At 29.5% G+C, this 12,248-nt stretch overlaps 1 protein-coding gene across 5 annotated transcripts in view; it reads left to right on the top strand.

Moving 5' to 3' along the window:
* LOC107447019 (peripheral plasma membrane protein CASK) overlaps positions 1–12,248 on the top strand; it is a 584,473-nt gene that overhangs the window by 537,814 nt on the left and 34,411 nt on the right. For all 5 annotated transcript variants that reach the window (XM_071178932.1, XM_071178937.1, XM_071178935.1 and 2 more), the window contains one exon: positions 3,054–3,248. In XM_071178932.1, coding sequence (XP_071035033.1) covers positions 3,054–3,248 — 195 coding nt within the window. The remainder of the gene's footprint in view (positions 1–3,053; positions 3,249–12,248) is intronic.

Genomic DNA, 12,248 nt, shown 5'->3' with positions numbered 1-12,248 from the left:
CCTGGTCTGCAACTATGTTCAAGTAGCTTACAGACGTCAGGGATTGTTTTATGAGGATTATGGGTCCTAATGTGCCCCATGAAAATATTATTCCTGGATGTGAAACCATGAAAATCTGGGTGAGCCCATTATTATAGATGGAGGGTGATCATAATGTAATGGCTCTTTGGTGTATATATACGAGATATATATTTAATATATTCGTTCTATATTCGTTATATATTCGTATATCTATATATATATATATATATATATATATATATATATATTAGAGTTACCTTCCTTCGCATATTATAAAACAAAAATTTTCCTCTCTATTTCTTTATATCGCAATCTTAATTGGTTTAGAAGGGAAGCAACTTTCTGTGAACATAGAGTGTAACCTCAAGGGAAATCTGAATGCCCTCTAAGAAATACCCGAATAATTTCTTGCTTTAATAAAAAGAACAAAGTTTGTAATGATTGAAAAAACTCAGCCAACCTTTTTTCATTTTATCTTTTATGGCTCACAATTGCGAATTTCACTTTCAAAGGGAATTATCTTTATGTATTCGAACTGTATCATCCAATTCAATTTGTCTGGAGCATACTTATTTTATTTTTTTAGTTGAGAAAGCATATCCATTTTGTATCTTCTTTATCTCAATAGATCTTTATATCTGCTTATAGAAAAAAAATGTAAGTTTTGTCCGAAATTCCTACCCTTGTAAAATGATAGATATGTACCATGAATTACCTCATATTGAAAAACGATTCCGATGTTCATTTTATTTTCGATATCTCTAGATGTTTTATTGATTTTTTTTCTTCATCTTTTGTAATTCCTCGGGGAAACAGCATATTGCCTTTAAGTCATTTTATATTGCTTGCCAATGTTTGTTTGTTTTTTTCAACTAAATGCAATTTTATTTCTTTGGTCGAAAGCAAAATGCTGTTTTATTTATTTAATGTTATTTCGATAGAAAAATTGTTTGAGTTTTGTAATAAACTATATTTTGTCAGTTTTTAATATTGCACTTTTCATCAATACTTTTTAAATACATACATATTATAATTTTGAAAGTTTATAGTAACTAAATTAAATTCAGATATTTGTTTTTAATTAATTTGACATTTTTGCAATTTTTATTGACTTTATTTGTGAGCCAATCAAAATAATCATCTTATTTCATTTCTGCCAATTTATAAACATTTTGAGAGAAGATTTTCCAGTGACATGATACAAAACAGATTTTTTAAGTAATCCCAGCACTTTAAAATGTCTACATGAATTATGTATCGCAGTGGTTAAAACCATTTAAATTAATTTATTAAACCAGAAATTAAAGTATTAAAGCATGAGTTTTACTATTACAAAAAGAAATCTTCTGCAATAAGCGTTAAAAATATTAGATTTACTATTTAAATTGCAAAACTCTTCATCATTTTAGGAAGAAAAATGTAAATTTATAATTTAAGACTGATTCTTGTAAATGTAGTAAGTGCCAAAACGAACGGTTTGTAGTATATAGTAATATAGTACTTAATATAGTATTATATTATAGATAGTACTATATTATTTATAGTATTATATTATATGTAGTACTATATGTAGTACTATTATATTATATATAGTACTTTATATAGTATTATTATATAGTGTTACAGTACTTTATATACAGTATTCTTTAACAGTACAGTATAGTATTATATTATATATAGTAATTTATATAGTATTATTACATATTATTGTTGTACTTTATAGTATTCTTGAACAGTACAGTACATTTACAGTAGAAACCTTCAGACGGTCATACACGTAGGAATCAAATTCCTACCTGTATTCTTCTCCTCATAATAAAGCCAATTTCCCTTTCTTATTGCAGAGAGAAAGAAGGCATAGAAGAGAAACATTCTCTCGAATTTTCTTACCTGTCCAGAAATTCATAACTTAAAATTTTAATTGTTACCTATTGATCGGACGCTGTTGATACATAAAAACTTGATATATAATATTCTGATAACTGATATTCACTATTCATAAAGTTGACTCTGTTCAATTTCAACAGATGCTGAGTTATGAATAGAGTATGCTCAGTCTCTTAAACTAGAGCAAAAGTGCCTCGACTACACTGTAAAAAAGAAAAAATCCGTATCAAATTACGGTAGAAAGTATCAGCACTCAGAATGTCAGTACTTTTTACCTTAAAACCCATTCTTACCTTAAAGTTTTACGGAACAAAAAAGTACGATATACCGTAATATTATAGTAATATTTACAGTAAAATTATTGAATCGCCGTACTTAAATAAATATTGCTGTGAAAATTGCGGAACAAAATTTTACAGTAAAAATGAATTTATCGGTAAAATGAATTCTACGGATTCAGTCGCCTGGGGGCCTGTACTTTTTATGGTAGTATGATCCGGAATTTTTACGGTGTAGAGATGTTATGTACCAGTAAATTAGATAGAAAGCGTTATGACTGGACGCTGTCTTGTCCCTTCTAGCTGGATTTAAGATAGGGGGTGCAATGCTGAAGCGATTAAAACACCTTTGAGTTGTTACTCGATACATAAGCAGACGCTGTCCACGACAAAAGTATGCTATAGTTTGTCTACAGTAAGAACTCCCCCCCCCGCTACAAAGTCTGAGGCCGTCATCTGCTATGGAAACAAGAATAACACATTTAAGGGAGGGTAGCTTCTCTTTACTCCAGGGCTGAGACTGGAGAATAAGATTAGCTTTCTCACGCATTCCCGAACCAATATTTATTCTAAACAGTGACCCCACACCCCTACTTGAAATAGTTATACCTCGGTACCATAGTCACCTCCACGAGTCCAGATGAATGGCTAGGGGAGTTCTTACTTTAGACAAACTATGTATTTCTTGTCACTAATTCTACTCGCATGTGCGCTCATTCTGGATGTATCTGTTCTTTCGTATCACTTATAGTCTTTCTCAAACACAATGTACATTATTTTTTTATTTGACATTTCATTTTTTACAGTTTTTAGTTTTTAATTGTAAATGCTGTAATAAAATTATGTATAATGATGGCTTTATTGCAGGCGCTGTTACAAGCGCAGGACGTGGTGGCCCACGAGGTGTATGGGGAGGAGGCCCTGAGGATATCTCCTCCTCCTATCCCACTCTACCTTAACGGAGGGCCGGAACCGGACCCACCCGGAACAGAAGATTCAGACATGGAAAACGTCACAAGGGTCAGGCTAGTCCAATTTCAGAAGAACACCGACGAGCCTATGGTAACTTCTCATTATTTTCAACTACTTTACTTATTTATTTTCAGTTATGGATATCTTAATGTAATAGAAAATGAAAGAAAAAGATATTTAAAAAATATGAAGCATGTAATTGAAATAAACTATTGAAAGAAATATTTCCTATAAAATAACTCGGTTGAGAAATAAGATATTTAAAAAATATGAAGCATGCAATTGAAATAAACTATTAAAAAAAATATTTCCTATAAAATAACTCGGTTGAGAAATAGTTTTGAGATTATAATACTGAAATGATAGAATTGTTCCAAATGCAATGAATTAAATTAACGTTTCCATAACGTCTTTTAACTTTATAAAACTCATCATTTAGAAAGCTTGCTCCTGATTGTGTTATTTATAAAATATTGTTGAAAGCAAAACTAGATTTCTGAAATATTTCACAAACTACCGAGGAAATGATTCTGATATGACATTATTTCGATGCTTTTTATGTATTTTGATTTAACAAATACACTCAAATTATTTTAATCAAAAATTATTCAACTTATTACATGCTAAATTGCATGTTTATAATACAATGGATTTTGAGTTTCCAAATCCTGTTCTCTGTTTCATTAATCTTCCAACTCCAACCTCATGAATTCGCAAATGCAATATCGCTAAAACTTGGCGCAAACGGGAGAAAATAATTGTTTATAGTTGTAATCCATTCACTCAAACTAGTTAAGGANCTCTTGGCATTTCCGGCAAAATTAAATTCCTAGTGCACTTTAGCATCCAAATAGAGTCTCGGTGCTGCCATCTACTGTGGCAGAAACTAGACGTCCAAATTAACATGGCCAACGGTATCTCACCCATTGTGGTGGTCCTGAAAGAGTAAATACCACTTCTGGAGAACGCACTAGGTCTGCTCATCGGGAGGACTGATTGTGCAGCTCATAGGAAATATAAATCCTCCACATAATAAAGCCAATTTCCCTTTCTTATTGCAAAGAGAAAGAGGGCATAGAAGAGTAACATTCGCTCGAATTTTCTTACTTGTCCAGAAATTCATAGCTTAAAATTTTAATTGTTACCTATTTATCGGACGCTGTTGATGCATACAAACTTTATATATATATATATATATATATATATTTAAACTAATACAAACACTATTCATGAAGTTGACTCTGTTCAATATCAACAGATGCTGAGTTACGAACGGAGGATGCTCGGTCACCTAAACTAGAGCAAAAGTGCCTCGGCTACACTGTAATAAAATCAAATTACAGTAGAAAGTATCAACACTCAGAGTGTCAGTACTTTTTACCTTAAAATCCATTGTCACCGTAACGTTTTTCGGAACAAAAAAAATCTGATATACCGTAATATTACAGCCATATTTACAGTAAAATCAACGAATCACCGTACTTAAATAAATATTGCTGTAAAAAAATTGCGGTACAAAATTTTACATTAAAAATTTATTTATCGGTAAAATGAATTTTACGGATTCAGTCGTCATCGTAGTTTGATCCGGAATTTTTTACGGTGTAGGGATCTATGTACCAATAAATTAGATAGAAAGCATTATGACTGGACATGGTCTTCTAGTGTGTCTACCACTACAAAAATGCAATTCCAATTCACTAGTTTATAAGACATGTTAACTCGAGTTTTTGACGAGGTACCTTTTGATAGATGAAGGTTGCCATGGTCAATGACACCTCTCCCCACATTGGTGACCCGGACGTGATGTGAGCACGCCTACATTGGCAGATACACCCACCACGATTTGAACACGCCTACTTCACAAAATGGTCCACATTGAACAGTTGACTTCCTACGTGACTGTGACATTGTCCTCCTTACGCTGTTGCTTCTCAGTCTCGATCACACACAACGTGCAACCTATACACTCGACTGCTAAAGGCAACACAGGTGCGACCACGACCGTGAACTTAATACAACTCTCACTATCAGCACTGAAAAAAGTACGGTGACTTTAATACAGCTCTCCCGGCTTCTCACGAAACAGCAATGTATCACCTAGTGATATTCATTCATCGAATTTTATCACCGCTAAAATTCTGGCGGGGGATTACTCTAGTGTGTTTACCACTACAAAAATACAATTCCAATTCACTAGTATATAAGACATGTTAACTCGATTCTATGGTGGGGTAACTTTTCATAGATGAAGGTTGACATTGCCGGTAACGCCTCTCCCCACAGTTTTATCCCTTTTAACAGGATTTAAGATGGAGGGTGCAGCGCTGAAGCGATTAAAACACCTTTGAATTGATACCCGAAACATAAACAGACGCTGTCCACGACAAAATTATGCTATAGTTAGTCTACGGTAAGAACTCCCCCCTCCACATAGTCTGAGGGAGGTCGTCTGCTGCTATGGAAACAAGACTAGCGCATTTCAGGGAGGGTAGCTTCTCTTTACTCCAGGGCTAAGACCGGAGAAAAAGATTACCTTTCTCTCGCATTCCCGAGTCAATATTTGTCCTAGACCCCTATTTGAAATAGTTGTATATCGTTACCATAGTCACCGCCACGGGTTCAGATGAATGGCTAGGGGAATTCTTACTTTAGACGAACTATATATTTCTTTTCACTAATTCTACTCTCATGAGCGTTCATTTTGGATGCATCTGTTCTTTCGTATCACTTATAGTCTTTCTCAAACACAATGTACATTAGTTTTTTAATTGACACTTCATTTTTTACAATTTTTAGTTTTTAATTGTAAATGTTGTTATAAAATTATGCTCTGATATATAATGATGTCTTTATTGCAGGCGCTGTTACAAGCGCAGGACGTGGTGGCCCACGAGGTGTATGGGGAGGAGGCCCTGAGGATATCTCCTCCTCCTATCCCACTCTACCTTAACGGAGGGCCGGAACCGGACCCACCCGGAACAGAAGATTCAGACATGGAAAACGTCACAAGGGTCAGGCTAGTCCAATTTCAGAAGAACACCGACGAGCCTATGGTAACTTCTCATTATTGTCAACTACTTTGTTTATTTATTTTCAGTTATGGATATCTTAATTTAATAGAAAATGAAAGAGAAAGATATTTAAAAAATATGAAGCATGTAATTGAAATAAACTATTAAAAGAAATATTTCCTATAAAATAACTCGGTTGAGAAATAATTTTGCGATTATAATACTGAAATGATAGAACTGTTCCAAATGCAATGAGTTAAATTAACGTTTCCATAACGTCTTTTAACTTTATAATACTCATCATTTAGAAGGCTTGCTCCTGATTGTGTTATTTATAAAATATTGTAGAAAGCGAAACTAGATGCCTGAAATATTTCACAAACTACCGAGGAAATGATTCTCTCTGATATGACATTATTTCGATGCTTTTTATGTATTTTTATTTTAACAAATGCACTCAAATTATTTAATCAGAAATTATTCAACGTATTACATGCTAAATTGCATGTTTATAATACAATGGATTTTGAGTTTCCAAATCCTGTTCTCTGTTTCATTAATCTTCCAACTCTAACCTCATGAATTCGCAAATGCAATATCGCTAAAACTTGGCGCAAACGGGAGAAAATAATTGTTTATAGTTGTAATCCATTCACTCAAACTAGTTAAGGAATCAGGCAATGGAATAAATAATGTGTGCTATCCAGATTGAAATTTCAATAATTGAACCAACTGTTCCACCAATTACCACATTTCATCGAACTTAAGACCTCTATTCTCCCTAAAGCAATTGTTCGCCCCTTGTAACCTTCCTTTACAGAATTGAATCATGACATTTTAATTATTGTTGCAAGTAACTCACTTAATATTCTTGCATCTTGTTTAATTTGGGAAATAAAAATAATGTCTAAAGATGCGTAAGCAAGTTGTTTTCAGTTAATTTAGTTAATTAATTATGATATGATGTATTAATTTTCAGATGTTTACACTTTTAAGCTTTTATTTTTTTATTTGTTATGGAACTTATTTTCAGTTATTTTAAATTTATTACTTTTGGTAGTAAACCTGTTTTTGTAAGTTATGTTTTACTTTAATTAATTTATTTATTTATTTTGAATTTGATAAACTCTAGTTTAGTTTACAAAATTAGATTTCTCAGAACTTTTACAAGAAAGGGAAAACATAAAAATATGATAAAAATATTTTTAGTTTAGCTTACAAAATTAGATTTCTCAGAACTTTTACAAGAAAGGAAAAAAATAAAAAATGTGATAAAAATATTTTTACGTTTTTTACTTTAGTTTACAAAATTAGATTTCTCAGAACTTTTACAAGAAAGGGGAAAAGAAATATGATCAAAATATTTTTACGTTTTTTAGTTTAGTTTACAAAATTAGATTTCTCAGAACTTTTACAAGAAAGGAAAAAAATAGAAATAGGATAAAAATATTTTTACGTTTTTAAGCTTAGTTTACAAAATTAGATTTCTCAGAACTTTTACAAGAAAGGGAAAAAATAAAAATATGATAAAAATATTTTTACGTTTTTAGTAAGAATAAAGTTTCGTATATGAGTGCTTTCGTACATAGTAACATTTTAGTAAACTTTGGAAAATATAGTAAAAACTGGGATCTGTTGAAAAGAACACATTTTTTCATTGAAAACCGTCATTCTTTTCATCATAACGAAAACGCTATTATTTTTCCATTGTAAATATTCTAAAACATGTTCTTAAACTGAAAATAGGTCTTATAGGTTAATATAAAATGTTTCTTTCTTGCTTTTTCAAAGTGTCACTTGGCACTTTCTTCCACTAAGCTCTTCTGCTGTATTATTGTTTTAAGATAGTTTTTTGGAACTTTAAAAATGTTCTATTGTATTTCACTAAACATTTTACCGGAAAAACGTACCTTGGACGATTGTTTCCATTCGATCCGGTCTGAGGAACTTAATGAAATAAGGTTCTCAGTAACATTTTTGAGGGGAAAAAATTTATCAGAAAAATTATCTTATTTTAGTCTTATTTAAATATCCAGCATACATTTATTTTAATAAGTCATAAGTATGTGTGGTAAAAGGTTGAAAACAAAGTATTTGAGTGATTAAAAGTGGAAAAGTGATCTAAGTGCATTTGGCAATTAACAGTCTACGAGTAATTTTAAAAAGCCCGCATTTTGTCAGCAAATTAAAACGCCTAAAGTGCCAACGCTGTGATTTTTAGATTTCGGCAATTGAAACCTTTATTGTCACCAAAGAACCTAATTTTCACACTTCACAAAAATGTCGCATTCTTTATCCTCTTACATCTTCAATTTAGGTATGAATTAGCAGTTATACCTGTCTTATTTCGTGAATAAATCTTTCTTTTATTCATTTTGAATTTGAATCTAATTATTAACCAAAATGAAAAATAAAAATTACTTCTATTTAAAAAAGCGAACTGAGTAATGTAAGTTTTCAAATTTTTGTTCTTGCAACATTATCGAGAGGTAAAAGCCTGGAAAGAAAGAAGAAACGCAGAAAACAACGTAACAAGAACAAATAAAAGTAGTTTAAAACGATACAGACTGTAAACAAAATTCCTCATTAACTGCCAAGATACAGAATTCTATATCTTTGCACTGATAACTATACTTGTATACAAGTACTTGTTATAGTATAGTTTTTTTTAATATTTATATTTGTTTTTGTTAGTTTATTTTCTGCATTATTACTTCCAGCACTAAAGTTTTTGTTTTAAAAAAAGCTATTCACTATCTATATTTATACCTGTTTACCTAATAGGCATTTACTTTAAAGAAGCCACAACAATCTTATAATTTTAAACAAAAGTAAATCACTGGATTTTATTCCAAATGCCATATTTTTCTCAATTTTGAAATAGTTTTAGAAATTCAAAATATCACAGTAAGATTTAAAAAAGCTCTATTTTTAAGAATTTCCCTTTATTTAATGGGATAGAAAGACAAAAATTTTTTCTAGGAAATTTTTAACAAAAACCTTCTTAGTAAGCTTTTATTTAAACTGATTCAGATTTACGATTTTTTTTTCATGATCCTCTCTTAGTTTCTGAGAATTTATTCCAAATGTATTCTGTGAATAATGCCAAATAATTATATTATGCACTACGATCATTTTACAAAAGTTTGCTGTTACATTTGCATTTTAATACCCTTTAATATTTGCCTTTTGAATTACTTAGTTACTTTTTTCTTTAATATTTTAGAATTTTTTTTTTTTTTTTTTTTTTTTTTTTTTTTTTTTTTTTTTTTTTTTTTTNATATTTTTTTTAAATATTTTGCGCAAAATTATTTAACATTTATCACAAAACACGCTTAACTTTTTTTAGTAAATGAATTGTACTAGGATAAAAAAAATTCTGGTAAAATTACCATATTGTATGGTAACATTTCCGATTTAAAAAAAACATGCAGTACCTAAACCATTCATTTGGTAATTTTTTCGTTCATATGGTAAAGGTTTACCAGAAATTTTGGATTTTTAAATTATTGTTCTTTTTACTACACGTTTAGTAAAAAATACAAAATTGGAAAGTGAACTTAACCGAATAAACGATTTTTATTCCTAGCTCTAAATTATCAGGATAAAATTACTAAATATAACCACATTTACCAAATTTTATCCCATATTATAGAACCATATTTTATTGTTAATTTTATCAAACTCTTTACCAAACCGCTTCTTGGTACACAGTGCTTCTTGGCTTCTTGGTAAAAATTTGGTAACTTTTAAAGTTACCAAATTTTTTGATGTTCCCATAGAACGCTATGAATTTTACCATATTCTGTAAGTTTTCACCATATTTTTTTCAGTGGTTATGGGTTATATTTGCTTGGCTCGAAAATTAGCAAACCCAACAAAATGTTTTAAAAATGTCAAATAATTTTTTTTTTCTTTAAAAATTTAGTTTTTAAAAAATTTGCTTGTGTTGTCCTTTTTAAGTTTAAAAAAACATTTTTATCGAAAAACTACAGCACTTATGCATCGATATTTGTATTATCTTGTATCTATGATTATAGGGATCTGAAACACAGAGGCTAGAAAAAATAATTTAACTGCTATTTATATTTAATATTCATAATTTTTGAATAATTTAACGGTTTAATTGTCAAATTCCTTATTAATTTTCATTTTTTGTATAAAAAGTGTTTAAAAAATAATAAAACTGTATAAATTTTGATTTTTTTTACTTTCAGGTTAAAAAATTTTAATTGTTGTGAAATTTTTAAAATTTGCAAGGAAAATAAGGGGTGATAATAAATTTAGGTCAACAATGTAGTTGCTTTTTATGCACATTCTTAATATCGTAATTAAAATATCTGAAAAAAAATATTTAGGAATTGAAATTATAGACAAAATGTAAAAATGATAACATTTTACTGTATAACATTTTAATCCAAAATTTGACAAGGCATTTACTTTTATCAAACTGTTTAAATTTATTTATAAGTAAATCCAGTAAGTGTAATGCAAGAATAAAAAAGAAATTATGTTTTTAAACTTCCAACTAAAAATATGAAATTCAATATAACTGATTAGAAATTCCATTAAAAATTTTATAGACTATTATTTATTGTCATAGAATATTTTTAAAGTATTAACTGATTTTTTGTTATTTCGTTACGATTCACAACATAAATGTTTCCTAAACGTTAAACTTTTGAACAAACAAAAATTAATCAAAAAAGAAAAACACAACACGTTGATGTTTATTTTTAAAGGTAATGACAATTCTGTTTTCAAAAATTGTTACTTTGTGAAAAAATAAAAAAGCATAATTTCAAGATGAAAAATTCATTTGAATATTATTTGAATTTGGATAAAACTTTTATGATAAAGTGTTAGCAATTTTAAAATATCGAACAAATAAAAAGTTCTGTTTTTGTTCAGATTGAAAATTAACTATGAGATATCGTTAGTTGATTATGTTTAGTTAGTTAATTTTTTGTAAGAATTTTACCATGTTTCAATATGGTAACTATATTTATTAAAGAATTAAAAATAAATTTAAAAAAACCTGTGTTATTGAAAAATTTTGTAAATATGCAAAATGTAAAAGCTAGATTATTTGAAAAAAAAATTTTTTTTAAAAAAGGAATTTGCTTTGCTTGAGGTAAAAAGAAAATTGTACTATTTTTCTCGAAACCCAACATTATTACCGAGTTTTAATTAAAAGTTGAAATTAAATTTTTCCATCATTAAGATTATAATTATTAATTTATTAAATTATTAATTAAGAATAATTATTAAATTATTCTTATTTAATAAATGACAGTAATACACTTCGAAAAAATAAAATGTCTACCGTATTTCCTTATTTCTAAATTATATTTGTAAGTTTTCCGAAGAATGCCGTTGCAAGCCTTACAAAAAGTGAAACGTAGTGCATTACGCTTGCTCATTGGCTGTCTGCAACCTGCCGCATTTGTTAGGTTTATCGCAATGAATCCTGCAATCGCATTCCTGCCTGCATCCTGCTATCAGTAGTTTGCAAAAAGCCAGATTTTCCAATTAACTTACGAGATATTCAGTTCTTAATCCATTGTTGAATTCAGGAGTTTACCAGGTTTCTGAAATCGTTGGGTTTCTTGAAAATTGCTAACAAAACACAAAAAATAACTAAACTATCCAGTAAACACCGCGCTAATTGATGCCATGAAATTGGAAGTCGCACTTACCTTGTATAATCCGCAATCCACATAAAAGTCAGATGACATAATTCGCGTCTTGTTGAAAATATTTTTTGTTGCAACATTTTAATAGAAAAGATAGATATGTAATATCTCTCTAAATATTAAAAAAAACACGTGATATTTAGAAAAAATTTCGTTGGATAGTTTATCCTATAGGTAAAATATTGTTATTATTTTTAAAAAAATTTACCATAGCATTTATAAGTAATATTTTATTTTAAAATCAGTACAGAAATTAACAACTAGCCAGAATCGTGAGTTTGATGCCTTTTAAAAGCCATGAAATTTTAAGTTGTTTAAAATTATCAATACTGAATGGAATTATTGCAATACCATATTTTAAAGAGAATATCACTGCAATA

Source organism: Parasteatoda tepidariorum, chromosome 1 (genome assembly GCF_043381705.1).
Source record: "Parasteatoda tepidariorum isolate YZ-2023 chromosome 1, CAS_Ptep_4.0, whole genome shotgun sequence".
NCBI classification, from domain to species: domain Eukaryota; kingdom Metazoa; phylum Arthropoda; class Arachnida; order Araneae; family Theridiidae; genus Parasteatoda; species Parasteatoda tepidariorum.
Note: the sequence above shows the minus strand (reverse complement) of the source record. Positions and strands in the feature narration are given on the sequence as shown.